The 13139-nt window shown below is 44.4% G+C and overlaps 2 protein-coding genes across 2 annotated transcripts; both read right to left on the reverse strand.

Moving 5' to 3' along the window:
* Positions 1 to 6337: 6337 nt before the first annotated feature.
* On the reverse strand, positions 6338 to 6904 carry LOC138889777 (uncharacterized). Its single transcript, XM_070173115.1, has one exon. It carries the CDS (start codon positions 6902 to 6904, stop codon positions 6338 to 6340), a length of 567 nt encoding a protein of 188 aa, XP_070029216.1.
* Positions 6905 to 11284: 4380 nt separating this feature from the next.
* On the reverse strand, positions 11285 to 12356 carry LOC138889785 (uncharacterized). The gene is made up of 2 exons (XM_070173121.1): positions 12090 to 12356; positions 11285 to 11593 (listed from the first exon to the last, which is right to left on the reverse strand). The coding sequence occupies exons 1-2, from the start codon at positions 12354 to 12356 to the stop codon at positions 11285 to 11287; spliced, it is 576 nt and encodes a 191-aa protein (XP_070029222.1).
* Positions 12357 to 13139: the final 783 nt, after the last annotated feature.

A 13139-nucleotide genomic window follows, 5' to 3' on the forward strand; every position in this document is an offset into this window, starting at 1 on the left:
TACCTCTATAACAACACCCTCAGTTCTAGGAAGCTTCCTCTTCTTCCTTGGGTGCATAGGCTCCTCCTCGTGCTGTGGCTCCGGTACAACTACTGCTGGTGGGGGTGCTGACTCATCAAAGAACAAGTCTAAAGGTAGCTGGTCTGCCTTTAGCTTGTCAACCTCAGCTCGGAGCACATTCACCTCTTCCTTAGATGCCCGGGATTTTCTCATCTTCTTGTGTTCTCTGGCAAGCTCCTTTAGAGCTTTGCCCTGTGCATCAACTGCCTTTGTCAAGGCAGCCTGAGTAGCCAAAATCTTCTCCTGGTTGGCTAGGAGTGGCCTCAACGTCTCCTCAATGGACTCGGGAATCCCAACGGTGGCTGGAATAGACTGGGCCGCAACTGTGGTAGCCAAAGTGGACAACTTGGATGTCGAGACTGACATCCAGTTGTTCAAACTGGCTAATGTCTTTGCTAACTGCTGGGCCGTAAAGGGGTTGGATTTGGAGGTGGGAATCACTGGGCCAATTGAAGAACTGGGACCCGCAGAGAAGGATGGGATGTCCGGAATAGTAGTGGCAGTAGAAGTAGGTGGCTCAAATGAAGCCTCTACCGCAACTGGCTCCGCAGACTGGCCAGTCGGGACAGAGGTGGATGTTTTTCCCTTCTTATCCCCCTTCGGGTTGTCTGGCCCCTGAATACTAAACCATGAAAACGTGGACACCGGCCGGACTCCAACATCGAAGGGGTATTTCTTCACCTTTGCATCTTCAAAGTACATTGTGAGGGTGTTAGGGTAGGGGTAGTTTCCGTCCATATCAATGCCAATGGATGTGATCACACTGTACATAACATTCCCCACATTGATGGGGAAACCTTCCATAATAGACGCAATGAGAACCTCTCGGGCGATTGGAATGGTCTGGTCATGGTACGAAGGGTCCAACCTGTTGCATACAAAAGTTAACCATCCTCTCGCCTCAAAATTGAGGTCCTTTCGCAGTATTTTCTTCCCCACCTGAATCCACTCCGGAACAGTACCCTGCTGAGCTAAGAACTGTGCCACCCAAGGACGAGCTTCCTCTTTCAACTCTAACTTCTCTCTGTATAGAGAGTCATCCTCCTCATTGAAACCCAAATACTCGTTCAACGCCTCTCCCGAGAACACTATCTTCTTATCCCGCACTTTGGTTGCAATTAACCCTTATTTGGTGTGGGCCACATTGCTGTAGAATTCCTTCACCATAGGTTCATTTGCATCGACCAACTCATCTTTGAAGAAATCCCACCCCACTCTAGTAATAAATTGTTCATGGACTCAGGGAAGGTAGGGTAACAAATCCCGGGTGACTACTCTTTTTTCTGGAATCACCTTCTTCTTGGGCCACACTTCCCGGAATTTATGAAAGGCCACCTCGCTGACAAATTTGTCCTGCCATACAATTGGGTTTCTAGTTTTTTCAATTCCCCCAACTCCAAGTACCCCACTGTCCGGGACCTCCTCATCACTCTTGTTTTTATCTTCTGCACCCTCCCCGGATTCTGAAGTTGTGGGGGAGGTGGAGTATTTGGCACTGCATGCTTCTGAGCCCTCAGACGACTCAGGTTGTATAACAGTTGGAGCTTTAGCTGGGCCTACGGGGGCTTTCCCCGAATCAGTTGAGACATCTTGGGAGTGGATGTACTCACTCCCCGACTGCTCCTCATCACTCACCACCTGCTTTCTTGTTTTTAGCTTTGGTTGGGGAGTGAGTTTCTTCAATTTTGCTTTACCTCCCCGGGAGGGGTCACCTCCTCGTCCGGGTTGTTTAGCTCCACGCCCTCGTTGTTTAATCATTTTCTACACACAAATAATTCTAACATTGTTAGTTCAGGCAATTGCAGAGTTTAAGTACAGAACAGAAACATAGACAAAGAACAGATGATAGCAGTGCGGACCGCACAAACAAGGCATTCGGACCGCACTGACCAAGTAGGGAAATGAACACCTCTCTTATTAGGAACCATGCGGACCGTATGAACACGGGGTGTGTCTGCGTGGGGGCCAACGCGGTCCGCACAAACTGGTCATGCGGCCGCATTGGCCATACTATTAAAAACTGGTGCCCTCTAAACCTCACCCACACGGACCGCGTAAACATGGGATGCGGCCGCGTGGGGCATGGAGGGGACTACATAAACCAGGCATGCGGCCGCGCTGGGAAGTATCAACCTTTAGTCTCAAGGCTTATGCGGACCACGTAACAGAATGATGTGGCCGCGTAAAAGGCATGCGGACCACATAATCAGGGAGTGCGGCCGCGCTGGGCTTTCATTACAAGGGCAATTAGGGTTTTACAAAGAAAAACTCAAGTCTTTCACGTTTTAGCATCCTACATTGTTCCTACTCATTTATAACATGCCAATCATTTTAAAGAACAACAAGAACAATATAAAAGTATCCTAATCATGAAACGACGAAGAACAAAAAGAAAAATGAAGAAGTTATGACTAGGGAAACATGTATAAAGTTTAAATTAATACTAAGTAAAGACTAATGTGAGAGATATGTTACCAGGAAAGCGAAGAAATGCTCTTGATATTAACACTAAGAAGGGTCTCTGATGTGAATAGTAACTTTTAGGGCTCAAGGGTCAATTTTTGCGAAAAGTTCTAATGAAGACCCTAATGGCCTATTTATAGGAAACACAGCGGGGCCTAGCACTTACCGTCAAGTGCGGCCCCGTGAACACAACCGCAGGCCGCGCTGGGACTTTACCATTTACCTGTTGCTGAAATGAAGGCACGCAGACCACATGAGACGGGCTGCGGCAGCATGAGAACCACGCGGGCCGCTCAAAGTGGGATGCGTCCGCGTGAACGCAGTTCAGAGACTGATCATTCTTGGCCTTTACTGGTGCGGACCGCACAAGCAAGGGTGTGGCCGCACTAGCCATCTTCAGAAACATGGCAATATTTTCTTTGGCCGGTGCGGACCGCGCAAAGTGGGATTGCAGCTGCACGGTCACTGTTCAGAGACTGTGCACTTTTTGCACAGTTGTTTTGCACTGGTTCAATCACAATTCTTGCAACATCTCACAAACCATTAGCTCAAAAATCCTAATCTACAACAGAAATCAAAAAGAAAGAAAAAGACATGGGTTGCCTCCCAAGAAGCGCCTGATTTAACGTCGCGGCACGACGCATGTTACCATCAAAGTCACTTCAAATGAATGAGTGCCACCACGTTGCTGTCATCAAACTTTCCCAAGTAATGCTTGACACGATGCCCATTGACCCAGAAAACTTCACCATTTTTGTTCTTGAGATCAATAACACCAAATGGGGTTACACCAACAACTTCTAATGGACCACTCCACTTAGACTTAAGCTTTCCCGGTAATAACCTCAACCGGGAGTTGAACAGAAGAACCATGTCACCAACTTTGAATTACTTCCCTCGGGCATACTTATCGTGAAGGTACTTCATCTTGTCCTTGTACTAGGACGAGCTGGAGTAGGCATGAAATCTAAACTCGTCTAGCTCATTGAGTTGCTCAACCCGGAGATTCGCAGCGACATCCCATTCTAAGTTCAATTTTCTCAAGGCCCACATAGCCTTATGCTCCAATTCCACCGGAAGATGACAAGCTTTCCCAAACACTAACCGGTACGGAGACATACCAATCGGGGTCTTGTAAGCTGTCCGATAGGCCCAAAGAGAATCATCTAATTTCTTCGACCAATCGGTCCTATTGGCATTAATAGTTTTGGACAAAATACTCTTGATCTCTCGGTTGGAAACCTCAACTTGGCCACTTGCTTGAGGATGATAAGGAGTGGTCACCTTGTGATTTACACCATACTTGGCAAGCAATGAATCAAAATCCCGGTTGCAAAATTGAGAACCACCATCACTAATGATAGCACGGGAGTGCCAAACCTTGTGAAGATACTCTTTTTCAAGAACGCCACCACACTTCGAGCTTCGTTGTTGGGCAAAGCGACGGCTTCGACCCATTTTGACACATAATCAACCGCTACCAAGATATAGGTGTTCCCACAAGAACTCACGAATGGCCCCATAAAGTCGATACCCCACACATCAAAAATGTCCACCTCTAGAATTGTGTTGAGATGCATCTCATCCTTTTTTTAAATCCCACCAGCTCGTTGGCATTCATCACATCTCTTGACAAAATCACCGGCATCTTTAAACAAGGAGGGCCAATAGAAACCGCAACTAAGCACCTTAGAAGCCGTCCTCACCCCGCCATGATGGCCACCATAGGGAGAGGAATGACAAGCCTCCAAAATACTCAATTGTTCTTCTTTCGGGACACATCGGCGAATCACACCATCGGTGCAAATCTTGAAAAAATATGGCTCATCCCAATAATAATCCAAACTATCCCGCTTGAGCTTCTTCCTTTGGTTAGAAGGGAGCTCATACGGGATTATACTGGTCACAAGATAATTTGCCACATCGGCAAACCACGGAATATCATGCATAGATACCGCAAGGAGTTGTTCATCCGAGAACGCATCATTGATCTCAAGGCCGTCAGAAGGCCTCCCCTTTTCCTCCAAGTAGGACAAGTGGTCCGCCACTTGATTTTCACTTCCTTTCCGGTCCACAATTTCTAGATCAAACTCTTGAAGAAGTAGCACCCATCTCATCAACCTTGCTTTTGAAACTTTCTTGGTCATCAAATACCTAAGGGCGGCATGAACGGTATGGATATTCACTTTGGCCCCCATAAGGTATGGTCCGAACTTTTCCATGGCAAACATAATAGCTAGCAACTCCTTCTCGGTGACTGTATAGTTTCTTTGAGATTTATTCATCATCTCTCTTGAGTAGTACACCGGATGGAACATCTTGTTGATTCTTTGGCCCAAGACCGCCCCTACCGCAACATCACTAGCGTCGCACATGAGCTCAAATGGCAAGCTCCAATTGGGTGCGATAATGATAGGGGTAGTCAACTTGTGTTTTAGAAGCTCGAAAGCCTCCATGCATTTCTCATCAAAGACAAACTTGGCCTCATTCTCTAACAACTTGCACAACGGGTTAACTACCTTAGAGAAATCATTGATGAACCTTCGGTAGAAACCCGCGTGCCCCAAAAGGCTCCTCACCCCTTTGACAGAAGTAGGGAGAGGTAACCTTGAAATGACTTCAATCTTGGCTTTGTCAACTTCAATACCTCTCTTTGAAATCTTATGACCCAATACAATACCCTCTTCTACCATAAAACGACATTTTTCCCAATTGAGAACTAGGTTTGTATCTTCACATCGGGCCAACACACGGCCCAAATTTGTCAAGCATTCTTCAAAGGAGTCCCCCAGCACGCTAAAATCATCCATAAAGACCTCCAATATATCTTCCACCATGTCGGTGAAAATTACCATCATATATCGTTGAAAGGTCGTTGGGGCATTACAAAATCCAAACGGCATCTTCGAAAATGCGAATGTGCCGTAGGGACAAGTAAAGGTCGTCTTTTCCTGATCTTCTGGGGCGATGAGAATCTGATTATACCCCGAATACCCATCTAAAAAGCAATAGAATGACCGACTCACAAGACGATCAAGCATTTGGTCGAGGAATGGCAACGGGAAATGATCCTTTCGAGTCACCTTGTTAAGCTTTCTATAGTCCATACAAACTCTCCATCTCGTCACCGTCCGAGTAGGAATCAACTCATTGTTAGCATTGGTTACCACAGTCATCCCGCCCTTCTTCGGTACGCATTGCACCGGAGAAGTACATGAGCTGTCAGAAATAGGATACACCATACCGGCGTCAAGCCACTTCATAACTTCCTTCTTGACCACTTCTTGTATAGCTTCGTTGAGTATCCTTTGGTGTTCAAGTGAGGGCCTTGAATCCTCCTCCAATATGATCTTATGCATGCAAAAGGCGGGTCTTATACCCCGAATATCCGCCAATGTCCATCTGATCGCCCTCTTGCATTTTTGTAGAACCGCCAAAGTGGCGTCAACCTGCACGTTAGTCAAGCAAGATGAAAGAATAACAGGCAAAATGAAATTAGGGTGCAAGTATTGATACCTGAGGTGAGGAGGAAGTGGTTTCAACTCCAACACTGGCGGCTCCTCAATAGATGGCTTGGTTGGGGGAGTTTCGCGATTCTCAAGATCCAAGGATAACTTCCTAGGATCATAAGAATACGAGTCCATACCATGCAAAGCGTTTATACATTCAACTCTCCCGGCATCATCATTAACATCCATGTTCAAGAGCACGACCTCAAGTGGGTCCTCAACATTCACCATTGCACTTGTGTCATCCACTATCACCGCCGTGACAATGTCAACAAACGAGCACACCTCGGTGCTATTCGGTGGCCTCATAGATTTGCACACATGGAACACCTCCTTTTCATCACCAACACAGAGGTCAACTCTCCCACCTCGACATCTACCAAAGCCTTTCCAGTAGCTAGGAAAGGTCTTCCAAGGATAATTGGCACCTCAAAATCTACCTCACAATCCAAGATAACGAAATCAGCAGGCAATATGAACTTATCAACACGAACAAGGACATCATCAATAATCCTCAAAGGTCTCTTCATTGACCGGTCCGCCATTTGAAGCCTCATAGAAGTTGGATGAGGTTTTCTGATTCCCAAGGTCTTGAAGACCAAATATGGCATTAAATTGATATTTTCCCCCAAGTCACAAAGGGCTTTTGCAAAGTCGGCACTTCCAATGGTACATGGGATAGTGAATGCACCGAGGTCCTCAAGTTTCAGAGCCATAGAATGCACAATTGCGCTCACTTCATGGGTCATCTTGATTGTCTCACACTCCATTGATCTCTTTTTTGTAACCAAATCTTTCATGAACTTTGCGTACCCCGGCATTTTCTCGAGTGCCTCCACCAAAGGCACATTGATAGTCAAACTCTTCATCATCTCAATGAATTTCTTAAATTGGTTGTCACCTTTTTGCTTGGCCAACCGTTGAGGATAGGGCGGAGGAGGCCGAGGTAAGGGTGCTTTGGCTTGGGGCACCACCGGCTCGGGATCAATCACATGTTCCCTAGACGGGTTCACGGCCTCTTGTGTCTCCTCTTCAACCTCGTGAATATCAATCCGCACATCATCTCTCACACTTGGTTCAATACATCTTCAACCACCAAAGGCATTTCATTATCTCGTAACTCATCTTCATCCACCATAACTTGGTTTCCTCTTGAGGCATGCACATCACCACCTCTTTCACTTCGCGTTGTCACCTTCATCACATGATTATTGTGCCCACCCTTGGGGTTTACTACCGTATCAATTGGTAAAGCACCCTTTGGGCGAGTATTTAAAGACTGAGAAATTTGGCCAAGTTGTACTTCCATGTTACGGATAGAAGTGTTGTGGGAGGCCAATTGAGCTTCGGAGTCTTTGTTCTTCTTCATCATTTGCACAAACATAACTTCAATTCTACCAAATTCATTTCCCGAAGAACTAGACCCTTGAGATTGAAACAGCGACGGGTTGTTTGGTTGTTGAAACATCGGAGGCCTTTGAAAGCCTTGCCCCCGATTTCCTTGACCACCATTGTTATTTCACCCACCTTGCCCATTGTTGTTGTTCCAATTGTTGTTGTTGTTTCCGCTATAGTTCCCTTGATTACCCGAATTGTTGTTCCCCCAATTTCCTCCTTGGTTGTTGTTATTGTTCCAATTACCACCTTGTTGATTGCCCCAATTTCCTTGCGGTCTCCATTGTTGTTTCCCTTGATTACCTCTATTCCCTTGATAGTTGTTGACGTATTGGACTTCCTCACTTTGATCATCACAGCATTCATTCAAATAACCACCACCATTATCATAGTTATCAAAATTTCCTTGAGGTTGTTGCCCTGTTTGCCTCCATTTCATCATATTCACTCCTTCCATGGCATTGACTTGGCGCGGGTTTTGAACTTGTTGTAACTGCGCTTTAGCCAACTGATTCATTGTTGTTGTAAGTTCGGCAATGGTTTGGCAGTGATCATGTAACTCCTTATGCAAATGTATGAAGTTAGGATCACCTTGAGGCACATTAGCCCGGCTTTGCCATGCCGACGATGTTTCGGCCATCTCATCTAACACATCACAAGCTTCATTGTAAGGAAGCTTCATAAAATTTCCTCCCGCCAGTTGGTTCACAATACATTGGTTGGTTGTGTTGATACCCCTATAGAATGTTTGTTGGATCATCACATCATTCATATCATTGTTAGGTCATTCTTTCACCATTGTTCTAAACCTCTCCCATATCTCGTGTAACGGTTCAGTCGGCTCTTGTTTGAAGGCTAGAATCTCATCTCATAGAGCTGCCATGTGACTTGGAGAGAAAAACTTAGCGATGAACTTGTCCGCCAACTCATCCCATGTAGTGATGGAATGATTGGGGAGAATCTCCAACCAATCTAATGCCTTCCCCCAAAGTGAGAACGGGAAAAGTCAAAGTCTCAATGCATCCTCCGAAACATTTGTCTGCTTGCTACCCCAACAAGTATCCACGAAGCCCTTCAAGTGTTTATAAGTATTCTGATCAGCGGCCCCTGTGAAATAACCTCGTTGTTCGAGCAAGGTGAGCATCATATTTGTAATTTGGAAGTTCCCTGCCCGAATTCGGGGAGGAACTATTGCACTTACGTACCCTTGATTGGGTAGAACTCTTGGTGCCACTCTTGGTGGAGGTGGAGGAGGGTCTGTTATATTCTCATTTGCATTGGCATTTCGACATCTCCTAGGAGCTTGAGGTAATACGTCTTCTTGTTCTAGATCCTCAACCTCCTCCCCCATGACCACGTTGCCAAGAGGGTCATTTGCGTTTAAAGCCATGTGTACCTGAGTGAATTGACACAAATAAAATTAGTAAAAAGAAGGAAAGAGAATCAAAACACAAAACTAGCTACACAAATAGTCAACACCATAAGCTCCCCAGTAATGGCGCCAAAAAGTGGTCGCAGCAAACTCAACCTCACACAACAGTAGGAAGAGCTGGCGCTAAGACTTTTACCCGAATAGTGGTATCGGGGTCAATTTCCACAGGGAGCTTGGAATGGAGTTGCGTATTTGTTTAGACTAGGAATGCGTGTTTGCTCCTAATTGTACTTCTAACATTTTTGGGGGTTTTTGTTTAATAACTACTATTATCAACTACAAGTTTAAGCTAATTTATACTGAAGGGATATGTTCTAAGTTGTGATTAATATAGAGAAAGGCACTAGGGTCATGGCATCACCTAGGTGGTTAACAAACGTGTAGAGACTACTAATAATAGATTGACATATTTGGGATCAATGTTATAACCGTTGCATAATTGTACCCACTCTCACACCTCTTGGTAGGGAGAGCAAATTTGCCCAATTGACTCTCTCGAGACCAATTAGGTAGGCCAATTAGACCAAGCAACTTGGGTTCAAGTAGGGTGATTACTCTCTCGAGGTTTAACTCGTTAATTGGGACTACCATTTCTCATGGGTCCACCCTAATTCCTTGTTGGGTCAATTTTGGGGTCATAGACTCTCTTTCTCAAGAAGAGTCAAGACCCACTAAGCTAGAATGAATGTTTGCAACCATCAATCCTTAATTAAACCATAAAATTAACCCAAATAACAAACACCCAATATCAATCTATCATTAAGAAGCAATACCCATTAATGGGTTTAGCTAGACATAATTAAAGAAGAAACTGAAGAAATAGAAGATGAAACAACCATATTAATTAATTACTAATGTTAAACTACAATAATCTATGATGAAACCCATCTATAAATGCCCAAAATAGGCCAAAACATAAGTCTCACGAGTGCAGCAGCTATCAGATGTACCAAGCTTAACCTAAAAATGGTAAAATGTTCTATTTAAAGTGGGTTGGAAAAACTGGACAAAAATGCCCCTGCGGGGTTAGTGCGGACCGCACAAAGTTGGCACGCGGCCGCACTAGGTTGCTTGACCTCTGAATCTTGCTCTCTGAAGATGGTTATGCGGACCGCACAAAGTTGGAATGCGGACGCATGAAGACTGGCGCGGACCGTACAAAGTTGTTGTGCGGCCGCATGAATGGTTTTGACGGCTTCTCTGAACTTCACTGATGCGGACCGCGTGACCATAGAGTGCGGCCGCATGGAGAGGGATGCGAGCCGCATGAAGTGGGACGTGGCCGCGTGGTTTGCTTCTGGAATATGACACTCTTTGAACTTTTTGGACGCGACCGCATAGCAAGATTGTGCGGCCGCATGAGTGAGATGCGGGCCGCATAAAGTGGGACGCGGCCGCATGAGTGAGACGCGGGCCGCATAAAGTGGGACGCGGCCGCATGAGTTTGACTTGTAGTTTCACAGTATCTGAACTCCTTTGGTGCGGCTGTATGACATGATGGTACGGTCCGCACCAAGTTTTGAATGTCCTTACTTTAATGATCTTTGACACTTGAGCAGGTTTCACTCTAATTTGAGCTGATCTTTGACGATATGTCACTTTATAGCTCAAACCTGGAATCAAGCGCAATCTGTAAGCATTTTGGGACTATTTTGTAGCAAATTACACTCAAAGCGCAGGCAAGTATGGGTATAAAACATGTTAAAATCCTACTTATCATTATCCAGACTTACAGGTTGAGTCATTTACTTTATATTTCTTCCATGTCTGTTATGAACTTATTCATGTGCCTTACAAACTCGGTTCATTTTTCGTACTAACCTCCCTTTTGCCTGGGGATGCTGCGTTTCATGCCCGTAGGTCCCGATAGACAGGTCGAGAGCCCTCCTAGTAGGCTATCAACTCAGTGGCAGATGTTGGTGCGCTCTATTTGCTTCAGAATTAGTATGATTTAAACGTGTATTGTTTGGTATGGCGCGACTCTATCCTGAACTTTATGACATTTATGTACTCTTAGAGTCTTGTAGACATATGTCGTGTATGCGAAAGATTGTACGACCTTGTCGGCCTATGTTTTAAGTTTATAAATGATCAGGTTGTCCTATTAGGCCCATATGTCACGTGTATATGATGAGGTAATAAGAAAGATATGTTACATTGGTACTCGGTTGAGTAAGGTACTGGGTGCCTGTCGCGGTCCATCAGTTTGGGTCGTGACATATATAGATCTGATCCGTAGAAAATGAGATGATTTTGTGAGCCTATCGACTATTACCCATGTGGAATCGAACATACGATGAGAACGAGGTAAACCCATGATAAAGTCCATATTTATTGCCTCCCATTTCCATGTCAGGATCTCTATATTCTGCATTAGCCCTCAGGACTTCTGGGGCTCTATTTTCACCTGCTAGAAACTAGGACACTAAGAGACAAACTCAGCAATGTTTTTCTTCATATCGTTCCAGCAGTACACCTCCTTAATATTACTATACATTTTCGTTGACCTAGGGTGAATGGAGTACACCAAATAATGTGCCTCTAACATGATCCTGTCTTGTAGCCCTACTACGTCTGGAACACACAAACGACCCCTGTATTTGAGAACTCCATCTCTCTTGAGTTCTAACAATGGTTTCTTCAATTGTGGAACTCGCTTTCTCAACTTGACCAACTCCGGGTCATCGTACTGCCTCTCCTTTACTTCAGCTATGAGAGATTCTTTTGCAGTATTCTGGAGTAGAACTCCACCATTGATAGAGTCTACTAACCGACCCCCCAAACAAGCTAGTTGATGAATTTCTGTAGTTAATTACCTTTTTCGGTCTCTACACGTGCTAAGCTACCCATAGATCGGCGACTTAAGGTGTCTGCTACAACATTAGCTCTCCCTGGAAGGTAGAGAATGTTAACATAATAATCTTTCAATAACTACAGCCATCACCTCTGTCGCAAATTCAACTCTTTTTGATTGAAGATATATTGCAGGCTTTTATGATCTGTGAATACATCAACGTGAACACTATATAAATAATTTTGCCATATATTAAGTGAATGGACAACCACAGCTAACTCGAGGTCATGGGTTGGATAATTCTGCTCATGCTTCCTTAACTACCTTGAAGTATATGCAATTATTTCCCATGTTGCATTAGGACACCACCCAATCCAATTCCTGAAGCATAACAATATATAACATAATTATCGGTCCCTTCTGGGAGCTTTAGAACCGATGCTGAAGTTAATCTATCCTTCAATGCCAGGAAACTCTGTTCGCAAGCATCATTCCATTGAAACTTTGCTCTCTTCTGAGTCAACTTTGTCAAAAGTGCTGAAAGCGAAGAAAATCCCTCTACAAATCTCCTATAATATCCTGCCAAACCAAGAAAGCTACGAATCTCCATCGGTGTTGTTGGTCTAGGCCAAGTCTTTACTGCCTCAATCTTTTGCGCATCCACCCAAATGCCTTCACCCGAAATGATATTGTCGCACCCCATTTTTCCCTCTTTGCATCGGAAAATTGGGTTTATGATATTTTGGGTATAGGACAACTCATTCCTTTTTGGAACTGGGTTTTGCATTTGAAGAGTCGCCACCTAATGATTTTAGGTGCATTAGGACACCTATAGTGTTCATTTCTATGTTTGCTCGATAACCAGAGATAGGGTAAGGGCTTGAAATTATCCTAAGGGAAGGTGTTAGGCACCACTCAAGATCCACTAGTATGGTTCTCGGCCAAACAGTTTTGTGAATTTTGTACAATTAGCAGATAAAAAATTATAGGCTCAAGTAGTAGGGGATTTAAGTTTGAACACACAAGAGTTTGAAAACAATTAAAAGGCGAATTTTGAAAAATGAGTTATAGTTCTACAAATACTTGAGAATATAAAAGAAGGGGGTCCTAGGTTTATTTAAAATATGGATCAGATCAATGCGATACCTGGTATGACACTCCTTAGAAGAGGGGATACATGTGGTATTAGCGCACTGGTCATCATATCCATATCTACCCTTCCCACCCCGTTAAGGTATTAAAGCACGGATTGGTCTCGACCTCAATTGCATGCTATTACCCGTCCCATTCCTATCAGTCCCAGAGGAATTTAGGACTACTATTGCTATAAGAGGGAGAATTTTAGGCTGACTCTAGAGTTTTTAATGGTAAGAGACTAAGGCGACATTCAAAACACATAGGACTGCATATTAGGGGAAACATATAAACAACTAAGAGGCTCGTATATACCTCCTCAAGTAAAGCAGATAAATAACATAACTTAAAC

The sequence above is a fragment of the Nicotiana sylvestris genome, chromosome 1, assembly GCF_000393655.2.
Source record: "Nicotiana sylvestris chromosome 1, ASM39365v2, whole genome shotgun sequence".
NCBI classification, from domain to species: domain Eukaryota; kingdom Viridiplantae; phylum Streptophyta; class Magnoliopsida; order Solanales; family Solanaceae; genus Nicotiana; species Nicotiana sylvestris.